The 25023-nt window shown below is 34.8% G+C and overlaps 2 protein-coding genes and 1 long non-coding RNA gene across 5 annotated transcripts; 1 reads left to right on the top strand and 2 right to left on the bottom strand.

Annotated features, from left to right (window-relative positions):
- Positions 1-253: 253 nt before the first annotated feature.
- On the bottom strand, positions 254-7835 carry LOC18448507 (uncharacterized). 3 transcript variants are annotated; one of them, XR_016057483.1, is made up of 12 exons: positions 7494-7835; positions 6884-6978; positions 5798-5855; positions 4987-5181; positions 4762-4838; positions 2581-2663; positions 1842-1893; positions 1500-1568; positions 982-1068; positions 826-865; positions 629-735; positions 254-512 (listed from the first exon to the last, which is right to left on the bottom strand). XR_016057483.1 is itself a non-coding variant. In XM_020676268.2 (12 exons), the coding sequence occupies exons 1-12, from the start codon at positions 7639-7641 to the stop codon at positions 469-471; spliced, it is 1077 nt and encodes a 358-aa protein (XP_020531927.1). In that variant the 5' UTR covers positions 7642-7835; the 3' UTR covers positions 254-468. The 3 variants fall into 3 exon arrangements, 2 of the variants coding, with proteins under 2 accessions (XP_020531927.1, XP_020531928.1); XM_020676268.2 differs by having other exon boundaries at positions 826-887; XM_020676269.2 differs by lacking the exon at positions 4987-5181 and having other exon boundaries at positions 826-887.
- A 1598-nt stretch (positions 7836-9433) lies between these two features.
- LOC148781878 (uncharacterized) lies at positions 9434-10591 on the bottom strand. Its single transcript, XR_016057484.1, has 3 exons — positions 10529-10591; positions 9645-9685; positions 9434-9533 (listed from the first exon to the last, which is right to left on the bottom strand). It is a non-coding gene; the product is annotated as an uncharacterized LOC148781878 (long non-coding RNA).
- A 5586-nt stretch (positions 10592-16177) lies between these two features.
- Positions 16178-22980, top strand: LOC18448511 (S-adenosyl-L-methionine-dependent methyltransferases superfamily protein). Its single transcript, XM_006858572.4, has 6 exons — positions 16178-16918; positions 18053-18263; positions 18670-18967; positions 19587-19976; positions 20536-20613; positions 22621-22980. Exons 1-6 carry the CDS (start codon positions 16229-16231, stop codon positions 22853-22855), a joined length of 1902 nt encoding a protein of 633 aa, XP_006858634.1. The 5' UTR covers positions 16178-16228; the 3' UTR covers positions 22856-22980.
- Positions 22981-25023: the final 2043 nt, after the last annotated feature.

Here is a 25023-nt window from a genome sequence, read left to right as displayed (position 1 = left end):
GCATTTTGGCCATTTGTTTGTACAGAATTTTATTTTATTTTTATTTTTTTTCAGGTTCGCCCTAATTTTATGATGGGACACCCAAAATTTCATCTAAAAATATTTTGTAGAAAAAACTAAAAAATAAATCAGAGGGCATGAACAATCGTAGCTAAGTGTGGTCACATATAACTTATACGTTTTGGGGCCCCATAGAAACATTTCCCTAGGCATAATTTATCATGGAAGTAACCAATTACATTTTAACCACATCTTTCACTGAGACAATCAACCTTTATTGCAAAAACTGGCCAGATTGTTGAGGTAATTATTCTAAATAAATATATTGTTAACCCTAACTCTTTCCTATGAACACCAACTGAACAATAATAATAATAATAATAAATTAAAAAAAAAGAGCAAGGGTGATGCAGCAAATATGATGACAGCTTTGTAGCATTGCGACGCTGTCTTCTAATGGCTGCACCATTACGACTGCTCCATTACAAGCGCATGATACGGGCCTCTCCTTGCTACAAAAACATGCATACAACGTCAAGATGCTTTTTTGCACTTGGCACCTCTATCAACTTTTCCTGTCATCAATAGGAAGAACCACATCTTCAGGGAGCAGATGAGTAGTGTTTACCAACTGTCGGTGTTACTCCTCCTTGATCCAAGTTCTCTATCCTGGCCTCCTCATCCTCTATTGCAGCTTCATTAACCTCTCCTAAGGTCTCATCCTTCTTGGATTCCCTATACATAAATTTAAAGTAATGATCAAACCAGTCTATGTCTCGATGTAGAGAATGAAAAGAACGATAAGAGCACAATAGAGCATTTTACCACGAATATATTAATAGCCCAACGGCAACAGCTCCGAAAGCTACAAAATACAACCAGTCAACCTGCAGATTTTTCATTAAACAATCTAATGGGGTGAAGCATCCTAGTAATTATAATCAGGCTGCAGACAAACTTAATATGTGAATAAATATAAACCTTCTCATTATATGCAAAGATGCGAATGACAACTGCCCACATGTCTGAGGTCAGAAGAGAGAGGTTGAGCATGGTTGCACCACTAATCTGCATATTCAAAAACGATTTAGCCTCTGAGAAATTAAATATGCATATATTCCCCTTTTGCAACAACTATATAGATTTTCACGCATGCATGCCAAAAGAGGGACAAGTATGACAGTGATGCATGCCATTTTATTTAAGCAATCCATTAGGAAGCCTAATACGATCTTACATGCTCCTCAGCCCATCTAAATATTACAAAATGCATTTCCTGTTGTTTAGGTTTGCAAGTAATCTTTTGTTCTTTCTTAATTCAATTCATTTCTTTTGTTTCTTCTTGATTCACAATATCCATTTCTGGCACTCTTTTCAGCATTTAGCATTATATTAACGTCCAATAAAGTAGCAGTGTTATCAAGGCAAATTAAAAAATATAATAAATAATAATGATAGAATGTCGTAGATGGAAAAGATCTCCAGAAACTATTCATTACCTTAAGCAAGAGAGGAACCGATGAGTAAAACAAGAACATCGCCAGAGAGAACCCCAAGAAAGGAAGCACCTGCAATCAAGACAAAATATTACAAATTTCATAACTAGATTGCCTCGATAATCAACGAACCCAATTTTGAGTATATCAGAATACGTTTTCCACCAAAATTTTGGGGAAAATGCTAAAATATGCATTATTCTCCTTCAGTTGACATCATACATACATGACTTAAAAATGTTTAAGAGAGTGGACAATGGAAATCAGAACCTCCTTTAAGTATCCATACAAAAGAGAGAGAGAGAGAGAGAGAGAGAGAGAGAGAGAGAGAGAGAGAATAATTACAGCAGCAGCTGTCCACTTAATTGATTGAAGCTCTTGACGCTCAAGTATACTTCTAGGAAGAAATCAAGGAAATCAAAGTACACATCACTATTTGAGGCCCATAGAATCAATGCACACTTCTATCTATGCAGCTAGTTTGTAGAACACTCACACCAAAGAAGTATGCCATGACCTAACATTATTTTCGAGGCCTAAAGGGTGAATATACACATCTATCTATGCGGCAAATTTGTTAAGCAACCAACACCAAAAAAGTATGCCATTACTTTATGTGATCACTTAATTTCATCAATTCCAGATGCTCTGCACCTCTCCTAGAAAGTATTACTGTGTAAATGTTTCAGAATTATCTCCATCGGATGACTTAGATGAGAAAGTGAGTGGCTGCATAAGATTTTCCTTAAAAAAAGCACAACAAACTCTGTGTTAAACGTTGAAGATCAATAGGTCATTAATATTGGCAAGACATTATAAGAACCATGGATAATACCCAAGCAAAAAGGACATATCACAACTTGACATGCAAAGGTTAAAATTTTCCATTACAGAATAAAATAGCCAACTAAAGTACTTGGAAGTTTCGAGTAATGGAGATGTAGATTATTCGTTGTCACAAAAGTGTGCAGATATTATAGTCTATAACCAGATTCATGTGGACTACTTGGTTTCAAGTTTCAAATGGCTTGCTTGAGTGCACACATTGCTTAACAGTGTGGACAAACCATTGACTCAAGGATACATTTGGCAAGCACTGACAACAGCTCCAAAGGTACCCAACATTGCCATGAGTTCAACTCTATCGATGTTCTTCACGAAAAACTCCTGCATAAAAAGTTAGTAGATACTAAGTCAGCATCAACAAAAACAACATGACACCATAGTGATTTCACCTCTGCCTACTAATTACATTATAATAATTATAGAATTAGAGGGTAGTCACCTAAAAGAAATGTAATGTATTCAGTAAGTAACTTAAAGAAGATAGATTAAAGTGTATGACAATACACGCAAATTGAAACTCGAGCAAAAAAACCATGAATACCGCACGTAATTATATAGCTATAGGGGCTAAAAAGCAAACCCATACCTCCACATGCAAGTGGCAGCTGTGGGATGTAAATGGATTTTAAAACATGATGCTACCATGTTAAGCATATAATTTGTTAGACACTTAGATTGCATAACAATGTAACAGTATTAAAAAGTTCACTAAATAAAAACACTATATTCATAAAAGTACGGTGCATCTTAAAAATCCACCCGAAAAGGTTGTTCCAATTTTGAAAACCTGATCATCTCGACCTAAGATCATGTCCCCCACTATATATTACAACAGTACCCCTTCTTTTATTTTTTTTAATATTTTTACAAAATTCCCCCACGTCAGACTTTTAAGATCCACAAGTCATAACTTATGTGGTGACTTCGGATCTTAAAGAACCGAAGCTAATTTTTTAATTCTTAACTTTGGACCTTCAAGATCCGAAGTCATCTTTTGAATGGACCTTGAAGATTCAGAGCCAAGTCTTATATCAGTCTTGAAGATTTAAAGCCAAAGACCTCAAAAAAGTTGAAGCCTATCCTAGAATAACTACCAAACGCAAAGTCTTTGGCTTTGGACATTTGCTTTGGACCTTGAAGGTTAAAAACCAATACTTATATATTTTTGAGATATAAGTCTTGACTTTGGACCTTGAGATAGTTTGCATCTTGAAGGTCAAGACCATTATTTTAAAAAATTTATTTCGGATCTTGAAAGTCCGAAGTGGAGGCACTTTGAGAAAAATTCAAAAAAAGGGAATCTTTGAGAAAACCACCTATATTCTCAAACTCAAAGATATCATCAACTTCAGACCTAAGTACCTAACTGACCAGCACTCTCAGTCTTGGAGATCATAGTTATCAAGACCAGACCGGACCGGACCAGACCACCTGGTCTGACCGATTAGACCGCCGGCAAGTGCATTGGCGGGTCTAGCCTAAAGCAAAAAACCATATTTGGTTGAAAATCAGTGTTTGACAAGTTTTCGCCAGAAGGACCGTACGGTTCTAAACAAAGTAGAGATTTTTTTTCTAATATATTTCACATTTTTAAAACTATTATTTTTATTTTCTTTTTTTTATAAATTTGGTCTGAATGGTTTGACTGGTAATTGAATTGGTTTTTATACCCTTATCAATCCAGTAGCCAGTCCAATCATGATAAATATGCTGGAGATCTTTGCTCTTAAACTTGAGGAGAACATATAACCAAGACAAACTACTGGCATGACTAGAATCCTAATGTTTATTTGTCATTCGTGACTTTCTGTTTTGGTTGGAATAAGAATCAGAAGAATAGATTAATAGCCACAAAGATGTGAATCTGAAAACTGCCATTGCACATGAACCAAGGTTGGTGATGCAGGCCTACATAAACCATGTTTCCGATTTTGTGGAATCACAATCCCCAAAGATTCACTAATCTCAAAAGGAAGACCCTCAAGCAGAAGGCCACCCTAACTGCAAGACTGCTTTAGCTGATGATGGTATCAATTGTGAGAGAGAGAGAGAGAGATTTGCGAACTCCAGTTGAGAAACCTATAAATTGAATAAGAGTGTAGTCTCGAAAGACTGATAAAGTAGTAAGGAGTGGAGCATTGTATTTCCATCGATGTCCATTTTTGTTATTAAAGGCATTTTTTATCCATCAATGTTTGTATATAAGGGTCATGCCCTTTTCCTATGAATATCACATTTCTGCTGTACCCATGAGGTCAATGAAGCAAGGCCCGCCTGTTTGACAAATTTTAGAAAGAGCGTCCCTCCACATATTTGCAATAAACAACAAAAAGTCATTCCAATCCAGGACAATCAATTCTAACCAAAAGATACCTATAGTGCATGTGATTCAGATACAGTTCAGAAATTAAAAGTATACCTCGCCAACATTACTAATTGCATAAAGCATAGAGCCTCCAATCACAAGCATGTCTCCTTTCACAGGGTGGCTTCCTCCTAGAAGGCATGCAAAATGGTAAATGATCATAAATTCATAATTGCAGTCATATAAATAGATGGGACAGCAATGAACTAAGCTTTTAAAATATATGAAGAACATGCTAAATGATTATTGAATAATCAAGAAAGAATTAGAAAGAATTACCTGCTCTATCACCTGCATGGACATCTGAAAATATGACCAAAACAAGTCCACCAACACATATAGCAACACCAAGTAACTTCTTATATCTATATTTTGTCTTCAAGAACATCCAAGTGAGAAATATAACACATGGAATAGTCCAGCAATCCAACAGCATAACACTTGTTATTGATGTATATTGGTAGGCCTTCACCACTACACAAATATAGCAAGTAGTACCGGATATTTATCATTAAACAATAAATTCTAATTGGATGAATAAAATGAGGCATCCATTCTCTTCACAAACTAGCTGAGGCCAGCAAGAGTTTCAGAGAATGTAAAAGTAGTAAATCCTAATCATAACAGGGACACTTTCCATGTGGTTTACATAAAATGTGAATTATCACTAAAGCATGAAGAATTTACATGAAATAAATGTTGGACATTTTTAAGTTTCCATTGGCATAACTATCAGCACTCAAATCATAAGGCAATGCACAACTCCCAAATAGAAATATTTGTACAGGAGAATTCGTCCCCACACTTGAATTGATTCAAAGGACAATTCCTCAAGTGATGTGTTACACTTAATGCTGACCCCAAATAGTTGGATAAGAATCAGATGATGATGATTAATGTGTTACACTTAATTTTCAGAAATCTCATTCAACTAAACTGAAATAACAATTATTGTTGGACTGCTAATACAAATTTAATTAAACAAGAATAATTACTTGTCAGAAATCCATGAAAGATTGGACTATGACTGAAAAAATTACAAGTAAATTTGTTCACCAGAAGCAAATTGGTGGAGTCCATATTTGCTTACCAAGATAATTAGCTTCGACATCAACTACAGCCAGCATAAGGTAGTAATACCATTTTGCCTACACAAAAAGTGAAATGGAAGTATCAACAGGGGACACTGCACAAAAAGTGAAATGAAAGCATCAACAGGGGACAGCAAGCAACAAACTCCTGATAAAACAAACAAATAGCAACCCAGAAGATAGGACCACCACATCATCCATAATTATAAAAAAAATTGGATTGAGAAATCTTCCACCAAGTAAACAAGTTGGAAGAGTTAAAAAAAGAATATTAACACTGAGATGCAACATAATGCTATATATTTGCATGTTTTTAAATTTGTGTACCATGTCATATGCCAATGTATCATTATTCAACGGAAATCAATAAGACTCTGTCATAGAACTGTAGGTTTTCACTAACCTTAGAAAGCAAAGGAAATCTCTCCTTTTTAAGGTTACACAGACAGATGTGAATGTCTATTTTATTTTACTCATGGTGGGGTGTGTAAGTAGACAGATATGAATGTCTATTTTATTTTACTCATGGTGGGGTGTGTAAGTACTGCATCAATATAGCAAAATTATACTATAAATCATACCAAACTCTTGCTGGATCATATTTTCCATATGCGAAGTACCTTAGAAGGGAAACACCCATTGAGATCAATTTAATATGAGCTATTCATCAGATTAACCTCATGAATGAGCAAATCCACCACCCATGCTTGGGAATAACTGTTCGAGAGAAGGCAACTGGAGTCATATGCATACAAACGTGCATATGCACATATAACATACATGCATGCCCTCATCTAATCTCAACAGTATATTTGTTACTATACATACACTAGAAGCCTAATTTCATCTACAAAATTTGGAACAAGCAGTAGAGATTTCCTCATAACAATCAGTTACCAAGTTTGTAATACGTAAACAATAATGAAAATTGAAAAATGAGATTTAGGATTTATTCTCACCATGCAATTATTCACAAATCAAGAGGTCAGAGACCAATGCTCATAAAGACCAGCTTATACTAAAAGAAAGGAAAGAAGAAAAAAGAAAAGAAGCAGTTAAGTTGCAACAGGAGAAGGGTTCATTACCAGCAGTCCTCTCTGGCGATGAATCATGATACCTCCATAAACAACGGCCAAAAGTACGTAATTAAGAAAAGACTGTGAAGTCGGTGCATTGATCCCTAAAAGAACAAACCCAATTCAACAATTCATCGCCAACCCAAAAGAATTTAGTAGATTAAGAAGAGACCTATAGCTGAAGAACGAATAAAAAAACCAACACATTAACGAGGTGCGGCACTGGTGCAAAGAAAGCCAAAATATAGAATAAAACATATAAATGTGATGTTGAGGAACAAAGAAGAGACTGAAGCAAATGAAAACAGCTGAACATGTTCATCATTAGCCAAAAGAAGTACAGAAAAAAGAAAAGAAAAACAGATTGACACCCCAATTGAGTTATCAAAATAAACAAGAGAACAATTTACACAGATTACTATACTGAAAAATGGAAGAAAATCAGCATAAAAAATGACTAAACCATCCATCAAAAGTCCATAACGAACCATACAAATAAGTGGAAGATGAGAAGTGATGCAAAGCTAAGCAACAAAACTAACAAAAGAATGAAGAAATTGAGAGAGAGAAGCCAATGAAAACAGGACCATGAAAGAAAAAGGAAATGAGATTAAATTACCTCTGCGGGAAAGCTGTGAGGAAGAAAAACCAGTGGAAGTGATCAACAGAGACAAAAACTGACCCAACCCAAGTGCCACAAGTGTCCTCCGAGACAAACAAACTCCATTGCTTCCTCCAATTCCCAATACACCATTCTTCCTACCCATTCCCTCCCCCCCTCCCTCTCTCTCTCTCTCTAAACTTCGGCCCACGCTCTCTCCTCTCTTCTCTCAGTGCTACCTAAGCTCTCTCTCCCTCTAAATTACCACCTAAGGAGTATGGACTCCCTCCTCTCTCTCTCTCTCTCTCTCTCTCTAAATTACCACCTAAGGAGTATGGACTCCCTCCTCTCTCTCTCTCTATAAATCTATAAGAACGAAGTAGGAATATATACAGCGGGTCAACCCTCCCTCACGAAACGGGATTGCGCCAGAAGAGAGCTAATGGAGAGACAGAGAGAGAGAGCGAGAGCATGTAGCAGCTGGGTTGTTCATTCCTTAAATTTCTTTTTTAGCTCCCTTGTTATTATTAAATAAAAAATTGCAAGGATATTTCTCAACCGTCCTTTAGGAAAGGTCATTTGTTATGAAATTTGATTCTTATTATTAAGAAAAAAAGCAAAAAAAATTAAGCAAAAAAAAAAAGAAAAAAAATAATAATAATTTGTTATGAAATTTGATTTTTATTATATGGCATGGTAGAACTTGGTTCTAAGAGCCACCAACCCCGCACTTCTCGATGAGTGTTTTAGTCGCCGTTGATCTTATTCTAAATTTCTTCTAGAAATCGTCTATATGATTAATAATTGCTTTAATAAAACCGTCAATCTCATTCATAATTACTTTGGACCGGAATAGAAAAATAACACTACCACCTAATCTTACTCAAAAATCTCCTTAGTCCGATTAGAATTGACCTTGGGTTATGAAAACTAAATGAAATGAGATAGTTGAAAAAGCATAAAAGAAATAAGTAGAGAAAAAAAAAAAGTAGCCGCAAAAGTGTACATACATATATATTCATATCATATCATTTATGTAAGAAAAAAAAGTTTATATTAAGATAGGGCCTCGAACTATCAAATTAAGGCATGCCTTAAAAATTTATTAGAAAATGTTGTTACGATATTGAAAAACCCTCAATTCAATCATTTCGATCTCAAGATGTATGGACATGAGAAAATATAAATTTCAAGTTCTGAAAATAGTACATCGTGTAATGTATTATTTAGACCGTCAATTTTTTAGATTTTCAAACGTTCAAAGATCGGATTGATTCATTATTTTTGGCTTCTATTTTTATAATAAAAGATGAAAATAAATTGTTAGGCCATCATAAAGATTTTTGACACTGAAACGACATATTTCAACACTTTTTGAAGGTATTGCCTACTTCTATTGTTTAAGACCTCGGCCTTATACGAACCACACGATATGTATTAGTCAATGTTCAAAGTTAAAGTTGGAGCGCACAAAAAAGCGAGAGGCTTTTTTTTCAAGAGACGAAAAAAAACCGGTTTGCATCATGAGAGAGGAGACACCACTTTTCTTTTTGACATCAACTGAAGAGACAGAGGGTCAACCTTATACTATTGAAATAAGGTGTACCTCCAAACCGTGCCCAAAATGCAGTTTCCATGCTATAAAGCCTTGCGATTTTATGAAAATCCATCGCTGCTCCCATTATAAAATTTAAAATTTTAAAAAATAGCGATGGTCAAACATATCTATACATATTTGAAAATCTTGTAAGTGGACGGTCTAGATAATGAGTTAGAATAATTATTTTTAGGACTATAAACTTTTTTTTTTTTTTTTTTTTTATGCCATGAATCTCGAGGTTGAGATTATCGATTTGCAGATTTTTTGGTATAAAAACAATCTTCTTTTTTAAGTGCACCTTACCTATATAGTATAAAGTTGACGCCTTACATAAACATTTTCCTTATTCAAATGTTACCTCAGTTGCTTCGTTGTGTCCGTGGCAAGGTGGGACCCTTGAGAAGCCGATTCCAAATAAGTCTTTAAAAAGACAAAATGTCATCTCAACTATTAGACACCTTCAAAAATGGGCAGGGGTTTTTCCATTAAATTATCCCAAAAAAAAAAGAAAAGAAAAAAAAAGAAAAAAAGGACTCATTTAATTAACCCAAAATAAAATGTTTAATTACGCATAATCTGCTGGATGATGCCACTTGCAAAATCATCGCCCCTACAAAAGCGCAATAAATCAAAACCGTTGATTTCACAAGAAAAATGGGATTTTGTAATACAATACTTGCTAATAAATATTTTTAAAATTTGCCCTTTCCCACCTATATCTATTAATGTATGTTAGTTTTGGATCACATTAATATTTTTTAATATTAATGTATCTTAGTATTTTTAATATTTTTTTGCATATTAGTTTCGGATCACATTAATGTCCTACAAAGAGCAGAATTAAAGTGATGCAAAACTATTGGTTTTAGATCACATTGACGGCCTGCAGTTCACAATGAGTTGCTCTAAACTGCTTTGATTCCTTACAATAACCACTATTAGTTCTACCCTGCATTGATTCTTTTTTACACTTGTGTGGTTTTAGGTACTAACAATCATCGCCCAATATTTGATCAAATAGTTGGGAGTAAAACCGACAATAATATCACAAACTAATAATAGATGTTCTTGACAAACTGTAATAATATAAGATATTATTGTCGACTCATTGCTAAGTGTCCCATTAAAATCAAACAACAATAGGCCCCAAATGCATATAACTAATTATGCCCATAAGAACAATTTTAGTAGCCAAACAGAGATGTGCCTTTAAACATAGAGAATTATATAACAAACAGGATTTATACTACGAGATCATTATCTTTGTTACAAGGAGGCCACAAACATTCCTAACTATTCAATGTCAAATTGTGGCTTGGAGTGTGTTATGAAGTTCTAGTAATTATTTTTTAATTTTGAATCTAGTCAATAACATACTCACAACTACCAAGTTTGAAATCAAATAAACAAAAATAATTGCAACCTGTTTATACTAAAAGTTAATGGTCCATACTTTTCCATAAGCTTTTCCATACCAAACACAAGCAATTTTGTTTTCTTGAAATTTGGTTATTATGGTATTCCCAAGCTGACCCATACTATAGAAAAAAAAAAGGCATTATTCTTATTTCCCACGCCAAAGAAATGGAATCCCATTTCATTATTCATGGAAGACTCATGACTACCGCTCCTTTAAAGAAGCATGTCAAGTAATGACTCCTTTTCACTTTTTCATGACTTGTTCAATGTATAAAGGTGGGGGACCATATTACTAAAATGGGGCACAACAACTTTTCAACTCAATCTGAACCGAAAAGTGGTACAAGTGTTTGATGGTAGGGGTGGCAATGGACCCCGACCTGACCTGGATTCGATTATGGGTCCAAAAATTATACCCGATGGGTCGGGTCAGGTCGAGTCCGGTCTAGGTCCAAATACCGGACCCGAATGCTATTCAGGTCTGATCCATGTGGACCCGACTCGGACCTCGATCTGAATGATGTTATTATTTAACTAATATTTAATATATAATATTTAAATAAATATAACTATATATTTTTAATTATAATATTTTAATAATAATCTATATATATAATATGATATTAAAATATATTAAACTATATATATTCTTTTATTTTTGGATCGAGTTCAATCGGGTCTAGTCGGATCCGGGTGCCATAAGTTTTTTCGAGTCTAGGTCTAGGTCCAGCCGGACATTGCCAGCGGTTATCACCCCTATTTGATGGGCTCCTAAGCCCACAAACTAAGTTTGAAAGGTGGGGAAAAAAAAGAAGATAAATCATCTTAGACTTACTAACTCGACACCTCAACCAACTTCAAGTGGTCAAGTTAATCTAGAAACCAAACAGCTTAATTCTCGCAAAACCCATGTCTTAAGCTCGAAACTTTGGAATTAGAGCATGTTGCATGGTCAAGGCTCCATCTAATGTAGCCCCTTACGGAATGTAGGGAAGGCCATTTAACTTGGTTGATTTTGGTTTAAACTAAAAAAGCAAAGTTTTGACAACTTGTTTTGTTGTTTTGAAGGGAGACAAAGGGATTTGCCTTGGTTTTTTAAAAGGAAAATTATAGGTACTCTCAATTTGTACTTTGTAGGCATTGCCCCCCTCCCCCCTCTCATGTTTTCCACTCTTGTATAGAGCTAGTCCAACACAATTTTTTGTACTAGTCCAGCTCTATATGCAACTTGTGTTGGTCCGGTATACTTTTGTGCTTGAGTAACACATGTTGGGGGTAAAAAGAAAGTATATATTATGTACCATATTAATATGAAGGTATATATTATAATCAATATATATACGAATGATCATGTACCTACCCTTCCTATATATACTGATTATAATATATGCCTTTCATATTAACCTAATGCACAATATATACTTTCCTTTCACATTGGGCATCATATTTTGGAAACATGGGCTAAAACGGGAGAAACATATTTTGATCCAAAAAAACTAACTTTTTTACTTTGAGTGTGGTTGCAAAGAACAATAGCGTTAGTAGTAATATTGTGGTATCAAAAGTATTGAGGGAAAATATGCTACAAATTGAGAGAATATCAATAAAATTTCCTTATTTTTTAAAATTGAATCTAATTAATTAAATGTATATGTTGAATGAATGTCAATTAAATGTAATGTTGAAAGAATGTCAATGGATTAATAATAGGTGGGGATTGTATAATGTGTCAACTTTAAATAATCAAAATAAGATGCACTTCTAAATCTTGCTAAAAATATAGTTTCAATATTGAAAACCCTTATGATGGCCTAAACATATATTTTAATAATTGATTATGAAATTTAAAGCGCAAAAATTGTTATAGAACAAGCAGATCTATAAATACTTAACATTTTTAAAATCAAATAATCCACATAATGTGTTACCGGATGTACTATTTTTCAGACTTTAAATCCTTTTTCTTTTTCCCCCTTTATGTACATATCGAGGTTGAGATGATCAATTGTAGGATTTTCCACTTTAAAATAACATTTTCAAGTAGATTTATAGTGTGCACCGTACTTCCACAGCATAAGATGTCAGTGTCAGCCTTACATAAATGTTTTCCTTAATAACAAGGTATTATGTTAAATGAGACATTTATCTTTTCTACACAAGGGTCACAAATACCCTCAACTGAAAGATAATGCCACATCAAGTGGTTGTGGTGTGTCATTTATCTTCACAAAGTCTAAGAAAATTTTTATTAGACTTTGAGCATGATTAACAATATACTTTCAACAATCTAATTTCACATATAACAATTAAAAGTGATTATGATTTTTTTGTACAAAAAATAAACAAACATCATTGTATACTTTTACTAATTATTCATCAAGCAAGCCAAATCAATCATAAATGTTCGGGTTGAGGAGAGAAATCAAATCACTTCTATTATCAAATCTCTTCAAATTAATAATTATATCCTTATTATCTATCATGGGATGTACACAATGTGATACATTTCATGGAGTTTATCTTATTTTTCTTTTTCTGTTTTTTGTTTTGGGTGAGTCAGTGGGGAGAGGGCCCCTACCCTTGGTAAACTTATTGTGTCTATGGAAAATATTGATTATGATGTTTTCCGACCTCGATAGCCACTTTTAAAGCGGGCAAAAGATTGAAGGAAGTATCATTTCGGTCTTCTCCTCTCCAGTAAAAGGGAAAATTATAGAAACTTCATTGAAATAAATTTTGTAGACATCCGACCCCCTCATATTTTTCATATCACAATTTTAATCCAAGTACTGTTTTTCATCGCTTTTACCTCCAAGTAAAAAAATTATATTTTTACGACAAAACTACCATATTTAGTACACGTATTGTCAACTTACGAGGCATGCTGCTTGAAGCAAAAATGGGAATCAGCCTGGCACAAAATTTTCCAAACCGGTGGAATTTGCCCAAAAAATGCAGTCTAGCTTAGGCATAACAAAACAAGTGTCTGATCAAAAGAACATGGCCAAAAATTCGATTTGGCAAAAACATGTGCCGAACCGGTCATCGAAAGCTATAAGCCGGTTTGACAGAATTTATGCTGCATCGTATTTTTTACCATGTTTTTTTTGTCCAGCACATTTATTATCGAACTGTGGCAAAAACAAGGAAAAAATGCTTTTATGGCACAACAGTGTGTCAGTCCGGTAGTGAGGCTTATAGAATTCAAAGCCTAAAGCTGGTCCGACACATTTTTGTATTGAATCAAAAGAGGATCTAGCCATCCGACACAAATGTTTGTCGCATTGGAATCTGACTTCAAATTCAATAAGCCTCACTACGATTCGACACACTTTTGTGCCGAACCGCATTTTTCTATTATGAGTGGGGAGAAAGAGAGAGAGAGAGAGGGAGAGAGTTTTAACAAGTAAGGGAGGATTAAAAATGTAGTTTAGCCCTTAGCGTACTATTTAATTGACTAGGGATCCAAAAGCAAGGACAAAAAATAATTGAGTTAGGGATGTGATATGAAAAGTGTTGAGACTTAATGTCTAAAAAGTACATTTAAGGGGGTCTGTATAATTTTCCCTTGAAAAAAATTGATTTGGAGCCCAAAAAATGCCGCTATCCTATTTTTACCGGTCATCCACGGGCTATGTATCTAAGGAATTCAGAGCTCATACTATTTGGAAAAATAATGAAACTCAGCACCTATAAAATATATAAAAAATATTCTCAATAATAAAATGATGAAAATACCTTTAAAAAATGTAAAGGTATTTTGGTCATTATATTTTTATCAAAAATATTTTTTAAATATATTTTTAGGTGTGCCTCATTGAGATGATGACACGTATTTAATTTCATATTTATATAATTTAAAAATAAAATACCATAAAGCATTGAATCTAAATCAAATAATCAATGACTCACTTGATTTAAATTTAATTGAATACATTCCATATACAATAGGTGGAGCTTAAAGCAGAAATGCACGAGAAATACTGTTTTATAAGGGAAAGGTTTCTATAATTCCGACAGAGATTTGAGAGAGAGAAATAGAAATTTCCATTGGTTTTTTTAATTTCATTTAAAAATATATTTTTAATTTTATAATTATAATTTTATTTTTATATTCATGATCATGTTGACCTAGTTGAATCAATAACAAAAATTCCATCTTTTAAATAGATTTTAGAGAGGGCTTACATACGAGTTGGCCGACTTATACAAACCCGTCCTTTCCACATATGAGTGGGCCGGCTGACTCATAGAAACCCCATCCTTTATCCTAAATTACACTAAAACAAAGTGCCGAACGGGTGAGTGAAAATAACATGCATTTTTTAGTAACTAAAGTTAGAGACATTTCAACTAGGGCTTTTTTTAAGTTTGGGTGAGGTTTGTATAAGGTGTCAATCTTATACTGTTGAAGTACGGTGCACCTAAAAAATACAGTTTCGATGCCACAAAGTTTAGCAAATATATGAAAATTGATTATCGACCCCAATTATGAAATTTAAAGTTTCAAAACTAATGACGATCAAGTAAATCTATAAATACTTGAAAATATTGAAAATGGATAATCTAAATAATGTGTCAGAAGCACTTTTAATACTAGAAATCCTTTTTTTTTTCATGTTTATTAATCTCAAAGTTGAGATGATTGATTGGAGGGTTTTTTAGCATAAAAACAACCTCTTTTTGTGGGTATTTTAGGTGCACCGTACTCGTACAGTAGACACCTTAAATAAACTTTTCCTTTTAAAAGTTTTTTTGAGGTAGATGTTACATATGGGGCATTCCCTAATTTTTGTTTTTTGTTTTTTTTTGTTTTTATTAGGTTGGGTTTGAAAAGCCATCCGGCGAGCTGACTAGGGCGGCTTCCAATCCGGATCAAACCCAGTGGGATCAGAAGTGCAATTCCCCCATCCACATTTCTTAACACTATTTCAATCCCTCTATTAAATGGAAGATTGTTTTATGGGCGAGGACCACATTTCTACCTTTGAGGTTGTCAAGATACAAAACATCGATTTTTAAGATGGACGCAAGGTGGTCCATGTAAAAATAATTGAAACTAACGGTATAAATGTTTTATCAATAAAATTATTGTTTTAAATTTTTAAAATTTATTTATTTTTTCATATTCATGATCTCCATGTTCTTAAAAACTGTTCAAGAATCCAACTAAAAAATAGAGTCTCAAGATGACCCAAATAAACAGGTGGGTCAAATCTGGATTTTGTAAAAACCCAAATCAGTAAACGAGACTGGAAAATTTGTTAAAACCTAGCAATTGTTATGACCCCAGACCCAACCCTCTCTCTCGACCTTTACTGGTGACTGTGACCCACCTCTTTCTCTAAGGAAGTGATTGACCCATCTTCCTGTTATTGGTCTGCATATGTAGAATTGAGGGCCTTTAATAAATCAATCTTTTGAAATGGTTTTTAAGACATTTGGATATTTAATAAATTTTAAAAATTAAAAAAATTATTTAGAGCAAGAAAACATTTTGGACATTTAATTTCTATTGTTTGTTTTTAGATGGAACACCTAGATGCTTTGTACTTTTTTTTGAACCGCATATGTAAAAATGCGGTCTAGGCCGCATGAAACAATTTTCCTTCTCCTTACGATTAGCCAGTCCACTGAGCAAGCCCACTCTCCCCTCCTGTGTCTAAAATGATAATTTATCAATGCACCATTTCTCTTTATTGAGACTTCTAAGGTCTCCCCATTCACCACTCAAATGGCCAAGAGACGGTCACCAACCACCCCAACTCACAGGAATCTTATTTTCAGATTTTTCTGTATCTCTCTCCTCTGCCTCTTATCCTACTTGCTTGGTTCAAATCTCCACAAAAAACCATCTTCTCTTCTCTTAAACTCATTCTCCAATTCAACTGCAGATTGTTTTGGTAATGGGGTAAGGCTGGAACTCCTTACTGTTCACCAAACTGAACCCTTTTTTGATTTTGAATTCCACCACTCTGATCCTTCAGTCCCAAACCTATCAGACAATGAGACCATCATCCCCAACTTCTTCCAGTTCTGTGATTCCAAGTACAGGGACTATTGTCCATGCCATGACACCCGGAGAGAGAAGAAATTTGACACTGATATGCTATTTTTCAGAGAGAGACACTGTCCTGAGAGGAGTGAGAAACTGAGATGCTTGATCCCCGTGCCTTCAAAGTATAGGACCCCATTTCGGTGGCCAAAGAGCAGGGATATGGTGTGGTTTCTGAATGTACCTTACAAAAGGCTCACTGAGACTAAGGCTGACCAGAACTGGGTTCGGCTGGATCACAATAAGTTGGTATTCCCTGGAGGTGGAACTTCTTTCCCTGGAGGGGCGAAGCCTTACATTGAAGAGATTGCGAAGTTTGTTCCTTTGAGGAATGGTGATGTGAGGACTGTTCTCGATGTTGGGTGTGGGGTAAGAAGAGCCCAAACTTCTTCTTGTTGCTAATACAATTCAAAATCTTTTCGAGTGTCTTCTAATGCCTTTGCGCATCAAATGAGTATTGAGGATTGCTTTTAGTTTTGTACGACTTCTGTCAAGAAACTTTAGTTTCTGGGTATGATCATAGTCAAATTTGAAAATTGGAAGGTTGTTTCGTGTTCATGATGAATGGGGATTTCGTTTGAGTGCTCTCATTTTGCCAATATTTTTAGCTTTTGAAAATTTGTTGATGGTCAAATTTGCAAATTGGTTTTGGTTTCATACTGGAAAAGTAGTTATGTTTGTTTTGATTCTGTTACTTGGGTGCTTTGATTCCTACGAGGCTTGTCTTTCCTATCCAATGTATGTGCAAAGTCTGGTTGTTTTAACCAAATGGCTTATCTTGTAACTTTTGTGGTTTTATTAGGTTGCTATCTGTTTCTAGATAAACTGGGTTTTGTAATGGTAATGGAATGCGTCATGAACTTACAATTAATTGTATATGTGCGAGTGAAATTCTTTATACTATTAGTGATTATTTTGATTACAGTTCTGCCATTAATCAGATACATAAGGACCATTCTTGATAATTCTAGTCTAAGTCCTTGAAATACAGTGAATATGTATAAAGTCAACTTCATTGTTCTATAGATTTCCCTTAGGTTGAGATGGTGCTTTCTTCATTGGAAGCTTTTCCAGCAAGTGTGCATGCCACCCTTCACTGGGCTTTGATCACGTTATATGTAGTGAAGATTACTTGATCATGACCTTTTATGTGACAAATGACAATCCATCTTGTTTTGCATAGTCTTGGCATGAGTTTTGGAGAACTTGGTTCCATGGCAGTTAGATCATCATAGATGAAGTGGTTGAATCACTGGAAGGTATCCCTTCCTCGCCTGAAACCAAACAAGACCAATAGTTCTTTGCAGCCAGGAAAGGTTTATATAATGGTTGATTATTTATTCTGTTACTTTTAAATGATTTCGAATTGAATCATTATTGAATTCATGGCAAGTTTGTTTTTCTTCTAAATCATTCCTCTTTTGTGGATTTTCAGCTATTTTTTTATGTCAATTAATACGACAGTGACAACTAAACCCATCCATTATTGTCCTTCCTTCACAGGTTGCAAGCTTTGGTGCTTACCTGCTGGACTTAGACATTTTGACAATGTCCATCGCACCAAGGGACATACACCATGCTCAAGTCCAGCTTGCTTTGGAACGTGGGCTACCCGCGATGCTTGGAATACTGAGCACGTATCGGCTTCCATATCCTTCAAGGTCCTTCGATATGGTTCATTGTTCAAGGTGTCTAATTGGGTGGACTGCTCATGGTAACTTCACTTGGTGATGAACTAGTAATTTCTCATGGCGACAAATTTAGGGAATTTAGGTGTTTCTCTTGTCTATGCTTATAAAATTACAAGTGCAACTGGTTTTTGTATAAAATAACCAAAATAGTGTCACTGCTTTATCAGTAGAGGCTCCTGTTGTTTCCTAATGGAATGCAATATCGCCACACTCTATATCTTCAAAACCAACACTCTAAACAAGGATACCGGAGTGTTAGAATCCAATGGAATGTTGTCACTTGATTTTTTTCCCTTCTTAGTTCAAGTTGGGACTTTGAGAATTTACATTTCCTTGTGCATATTGGTGATAATTTTGTTCTGGTCTTCTTGACTAGATTCGAAGACTAGATTTTATATGGCACTTCTGATTCTTAAATGTAATGCTTAGGAGGCTTGCATCTAATGGAAATTGATCGTATCTTAAGACCGGGCGGCTATTGGGTCCTGTCAGGGCCACCAATCAGCTGGAGAAACAGCTATAAAGGTTGGGGAATGCAGCCCCAAGAGTTGAAGGAAGAGCAGGGAGCTATCGAGGATCTAGCGAGGCGCCTGTGTTGGAAGAAAATTGCCGAGAAGGGTCCCATAGCTGTTTGGAGGAAAGCCACCAATCATGTCCATTGCATCCAAACATCAAAGCTTCTCAAGTCCCCTCCTTTTTGTGAGGCAACTGACCCTGAATCTGCCTGGTGATTACTCTCTCAACCCTGTTGCTTTTTCTTCTAAATGTAAGAAATGCCCTTGATTTCTCGGAGTTGACACGGAACCCCCCCAATTTCACCATCATCATCATCAAATCCTTTTCCCAACTAATTGGGGTCGGCTACATGAATCCTGATCCACCATTCTACTTTATTAAGGGCCATAAATCTCCATATCTTTTCTCTCTATTTTCAACCATATCCTTTCTGGCCTACTCATTGCCCTTTTTAAGCCTTGTAACCCCAATTTCATAAACTAATGGAAATTCCTCTGATTTTTATCCGTGGAAAGCTGAAAGCATCATAAAGGGAGTTTTGAAACTTAGTTCTAGTAGTATCTTTTATTGTGCGATTGGTAAACTGCTTCGTGTTTGCAAAATGACCTAAGGATTTCTTTAAGGTATTCAGAGTAACAATCAGAGTTTGTCTGATTGGCCAGAATTTCCAAAAGGCATCTTAAAACACCAAGTGGATTTTCTCCGCTTGCATGAATTTCAGGAATAATAATGCTCGTTCTGATGGTTTTATTGATCTGTAATTCTTGTCATCTACTTTTTCCCTATTGAGGAGGACTGCATTCTAATGCTTTGCTATTCAACACCAACAGGTACAAAAGGATGGAATTGTGTATAACACCACTTCCAAAGGTGAAATCATTCAAAGCCGTAGCAGGAGGTGCTCTTGAGAAGTGGCCAAAAAGGCTGAGCACTGCTCCCCCTAGAATCTCAAAAGCAACCATGGCAGGAATCTCTACGAAGTTTTTTTACCATGATAATCAATTGTGGAACAAAGCAATTACATATTACCAAAGCTTGCTTAGTTCTTTCAAAGTGGGAAGATACCGTAATATCATGGACATGAATGCAGGCTTAGGAGGTTTTGGTGCTGCCTTGTCGAAGTACCCTTTGTGGGTTATGAATGTTGTTCCTTCAGATGCTGGGAATAACACGCTTGGTATTATCTATGAACGGGGCCTCATTGGGACATACATGGACTGGTAAGTATGTCTCTTTTGCTGATAATTTACAACAAAAGAGCAAAGGGATTTTGTTGTACACCTCGTCAAATTATGGGGCTTTCTATCTAAAATACGTTTTTGGCTGTAACAAGGAATGATATGCACCTCTGGGAATTCTCTCTAGCTTAATTTTGCTTGCCTCAGCTAGTGGTTGTTCTCCTTGTATTCTTTTTTAGGGAATTCGTATTAGCTTAGGAAAGTGATGTTCAAAGCAAAGCTAATTGCACAGCTTGGCATGAACCAAGGGTTGCTGAGTAGGCTAATGTATATGGTTAGAGTCATGAAGTGGATGTCAACACACACGCAAATCTTTGGTCCTTGAAAGTAATGAGTGCTTAACTGGGATTTGATCATTTTGAAGTCTTGTTGTTGTGATGTTGGTTAAATCTTCCTTCGATGACATGCATAATGCAATTGCTTCTTTTTCCTTTTGCTACCTGATGGTAATTTAAACATGAGCTATGTCCATGGGATTGATTATTTCTGGCACTACTTCTTAATTTGGCATTTATTGTACTCCCTTTTTGCTTCCTCACAGGTGTGAAGCCTTCTCAACATACCCCCGCACATATGATCTAATACATGCAAATGGAGTTTTCAGCTTGTACAAGGACAAGTAAGCCGCCTCTTTGTCTGATCTATTAATGAAAAAAGCATTAAGCGCCTCCAAACCTTGTGTACATTCTTTTGTTAATCATAATGATGTCTTCATTTCTCTTCATCTTTCTTTTCTCCCAATGCAGTTAATGTACCTTATTGTTGGAAGTTTCAATCTAGGGAGCTTGGGAAATGGGGTTCTCCATACATCATCTCATCATCATCGTCAAAACTTTTTTCCAACTAATTGGGGTCGGCTACACGAATCCTGATCTGACATTCTGCTCTATTAAGGGTCATTCCCTCAGTGAAGCCTTAAGTCCCTATATATTTTTTCACTACGTCCAACCATATCCTTTAGGACCTACCTTTTGTTCTTTTTAAGCCTTCCACTTGAACTAACTCGTACCTCCTAACAAGTGTTGTACTGGGTCTACGCCATACATGGCCAGCCCATCTAAGTCTACTCTCTCTCATCTTATCACCTATTGGTGTTGCACCTAAAAGTTTTCGAATGTATGCATTTCGAACTCTATCTCCTCTTGTCTTGCCACTCATCCATCTCAATATCCTCATCTCTGCTACGTTCATTTTTTTGGTATATTGTTTTTTGACTTCCCAACATTCTACCCCATACAACAAAGCTGGTCGACCAATTGTCTTACAGAACTTGCCCTTTAGCTTCATTGGTATTGCAGCAATCACATAAAATTCCATTTGCACATCTCTACTTCACCCACCTACTCTAATTCTATATGCGATATCTTCTTCAATATCTCTATTCTTCTTGATTATCAACCCAAGATATAAAAATGCATTCGTTTTTGTGTCTCTTGGTCATTAATATTAACTACTTCTTCGTCTCTACTCATATTATTGCTAAACTTGCATTCTATATATTCTGTCTTAGTCCGGCTAAGTTTAAAACCTATATATTGTAGAGAATCCCTCCAAAGTTCTAATTTTGTGTTGACGTCCTTTCGGGTCTCATCGATCAAAACCCACTGGCCGGTTCCGTTTTTGGGCAGTTTTGGTGATCGGCCGGTATTTTAACAAAAATAATTAAAAAAAAGTATATAAAATCTCAAAAAATAAGGAATTTGGTTTGTAATACACTTTTTAATATTATTTATATGATGGTAAAGATTGGTAAAGATTATAAATTGTTTTGTCATTAATACTCACGTTTATATTTTCTCATCGTTTTAGGAAATTTTTAAAAATACCCTTAGGCACAAATCAATTATGTAAAATCCAATTTTTTTATTAATTTTCAACTTCATTTGAATGTGTATTTTTTTAATCATTCTTTATATTTTTTTATATTTTAGTAGATTTTTTTTGTATCTTTTTTTTTTTCAACAATTTTTTTAACTGATCGGGACTTGCCCCGTTAGAACGGTTGAATTTACTAGTTAGGCCGATTGAACTGCTTCTGGCCCCATGTCCGGTTAACCATTCCGATTCGATTTTGCGAACACTAATCAAAGCTATGTCGTCTATGAACAACATGCACCATGGTATCTCATTTTGTAGGTGCCTAGTAAGTCATCCATAACTAAGACAAATGGGGTTCTTTGTGGGGGATCGATATATACTTTAGGTAGGGTTTTAAGTGCGTCCAGGGATGCACCCATTACATCAGGTCCACCCTCACAAAGTCGAACTCGATGATAAATTTTGGACAAATTTTACAGGTATATCATCTAGATCATGACTATAAATTTAGAAAAAATAAAATAATGAATTTTGAGCCTTAACAATGATTTATTTTGTACTGATTTTCAGACCGTTCATTTTGGTTTTTCAAAGATTATTAGATCAACTATTTATGCTGCTCCAAATTCTTGGATTTGAGACAAAATGGATTTACAATGACTTTGGATGTATTTTGGGTTTCAAGTCCGACAAAAAATGTGGTGGATGCATGAACTGGCTGACTAACCAAATATTTATCCTACTTTTTATTTGCTGATAATTTTTGGTGGTGTTTGATTTAGTTGTACAAGCGCTATGATTTTCGCAGGTGTGATATGGTCGATATTCTCCTCGAGATGCATAGAATTTTACGTCCGCATGGTGCTGTTATAATTCGAGATCATGTTGATACGATTGTGAAAGTGAAGAACGTTGCTGATGCAATGAGATGGCAAAGTCGGATTGCTCACACTGAACAGGGACAATACCATCCTGATAAGCTTCTTGTTGTCAACAACTCTGTAAAAGATGATCATTCTCAAAGTAAAAGAGCGAGGATGTGAACTGATTCGCTGTTCAAGATTTTGAATTTGAACAGAGTAGGCTAGGTCAGTTATCATTGTGTAGGCCTCGTTTGGACACCCCAATCGCCATATCAAAGTAATAGCTTTATGTGCAGTTCTGAAAATGTGGATTTGTAAGTGGTCAAGGGCTAGAGGGAATACATGTCTCTTTTTCTTTTTTTGTTTTTTTTTAATTAAACGGTACGTACAGCAAATAATAATCATCATCCTCAAAACTTTTTCCTAACTAATTAGGGCAAATAATACTATTGCTAAATTTTTGCACATTGGGGTATGATTCTATACAACTATAGTGTAGCTCTTGAACCTTCTCTCTATACAACTATTGTGTAGCTCTTGAACCTTCTCTCTTTATCGCCATATAAACCGAAGGGCAAGCTTTTTATGTTTTCTCTACAGCATAGAAGTTCTGTCCTCCCTAACCAACCGTCCATTCTGAATGGAGGGCTAAGATTGTTCCAATCACAATGTCACATCTTTATACTATTTTTTTTTTTTCTATATACTATTTTGACATCAATTTTTGAACGTCTATTTCTCTATTAAACTAGCATTAACGAAAAATATAAAAATATATTTTCAATAAAATAAAATGACCAAAATACCCTTTAATATTTTAAGGGGTATTTTGGTCATTATTTTTTATCTAAAAATTATTGTTAATATTTTTTTATAGGTGTGCCTCAATGAGAAGATGACACGTACCGAATTTCATATTCAAAAAAATTGTATTAAAAAAACTAAAAATAAAATACTTTGAGACGTCGGATCTAAGATCAAACGGTGAGTAGCTCTCTTGATAAAAAATGGGTAGCTAGATGGTAGGCGGAAGATAGAACTTCTATGTCGTAGGGGGAACATATAAAGCTTTCCCAAATCTTTTAACCATTGAATTTAGAACAATATCAAAATACGCTTTGTCCTACCACTTGTGGCCAAACTTATGAACTCAAATTTACTTGAGGCGTTTGAGTGAGTGGATTTAGTTGTTCTGAACTTTAAATTAGGAAGTTTATATAAGGTGTAAAAGTAAGATGCACCTGAAAATCCCGTTAGAGAAGGTTGTTCTTGTGTTGGAAGGCCTTCAAAAAGTGGTCATCTCGACTTCGAGATTCATAGAAATGAAAAAAAAGGGATTTTTTATCCTAAAAATAGTTTATCTTTTAACATATTATCTGGATTGTCTATTTTCAAGATTTCCAAGTGTTTATAGATCTGCTTGATTGTCACCATTTTTGGAACTTTAAATTTCATAATTGGGAGAAGCAACAAATTTTCATACCATTGCAAGGCTTTGTAGCACCGAAACAGTATTTTCAATATAGTTTTGAGGTACACCTTACTTCAATAGTATAAAGTTGACACCTTATATAAACCTCACCCTTATAATTATAATTAAATCCATCAATAAATAGGAAAAACACATTCTAGCCGATGGATTCTTAGAACAATATAAGCTTGACAGCTTTAATTTATGGAAATGTATACAAAGAGACCATTTACATTTGATACAACGAGGTAAGAATTATCATTGTTTGTTGGATTTGAAATCATCAGACGTACTTTAATATTTTGGATTTCACATCAAACAGTCTCATACCATACAATCCCTAAATATATTTGTTTCACAAAAAGTTAGAGTTTAATGGACATTAAAATTTAAAAATTTTATATAGGCAAGTCTCGTCTAGGTGCTTCATATAAATAAAAATTAAATGTACACAAATATTTTAGTAGCTAAAATTATGGGTGTGGTTTGCATAAAGTTAAAACCTTGAACCATCAAATTAAGATGCTCTTCCAAACTTTGTCATGAGATACGTATTGAAAATTTTTAAGATGGTGGGGGAGTAAACTCCAAATATGGCTCATATCAAGCATATTTGTAAACCATGAAAATATTGAAATATGGACACTCTAGATAAGGTGTTGCAAGATGCACTATTTTTAAAATTTGAATTTTTTTATAACATCTTTTATGTAAGAAGAGGTGCTCTTTAATTCTAATTTTAAGGTGTCAACCTCATATAAAATTTTCTTTTATTTATTTATTTACTTTTGGGTAAATAATGGCCGAGAGCTCTTGGAGGTTAAAAATAGGGAAATTATCACAAATATACCTTAATTTTTGTTTATTAAAAAAAAAA

This window comes from Amborella trichopoda, chromosome 6, assembly GCF_054954075.1.
Source record: "Amborella trichopoda isolate Santa Cruz 75 chromosome 6, AtrichopodaSantaCruz75HAP2 v2.0, whole genome shotgun sequence".
In the NCBI taxonomy this organism is placed as follows: domain Eukaryota; kingdom Viridiplantae; phylum Streptophyta; class Magnoliopsida; order Amborellales; family Amborellaceae; genus Amborella; species Amborella trichopoda.
The sequence above is the reverse complement of the archived record's forward strand: the minus strand, read 5'-3'. Positions and strand labels throughout refer to the sequence as shown.

Excerpts from the sequence above, each read along its gene's own strand:
- LOC18448507 (XM_020676268.2), bottom strand. The coding sequence starts at position 7,641 with ATGGGTAGGAAGAATGGTGTATTGGGAATTGGAGGAAGCAATGGAGTT. Across the intron at positions 6,979-7,493 it reads CTCACAGCTTTCCCGCAGAG|GGATCAATGCACCGACTTCA; the intron begins GTAATTTAATCT and ends TTGTTCTTTTAG. Across the intron at positions 1,569-1,841 it reads TTAAGTGGACAGCTGCTGCT|GTGCTTCCTTTCTTGGGGTT; the intron begins GTAATTATTCTC and ends TCTTGATTGCAG.
- LOC18448511 (XM_006858572.4), top strand. The coding sequence starts at position 16,229 with ATGGCCAAGAGACGGTCACCAACCACCCCAACTCACAGGAATCTTATT. Across the intron at positions 16,919-18,052 it reads TTCTCGATGTTGGGTGTGGG|GTTGCAAGCTTTGGTGCTTA; the intron begins GTAAGAAGAGCC and ends CTTCCTTCACAG. Across the intron at positions 18,264-18,669 it reads AATTGGGTGGACTGCTCATG|GAGGCTTGCATCTAATGGAA; the intron begins GTAACTTCACTT and ends TGTAATGCTTAG.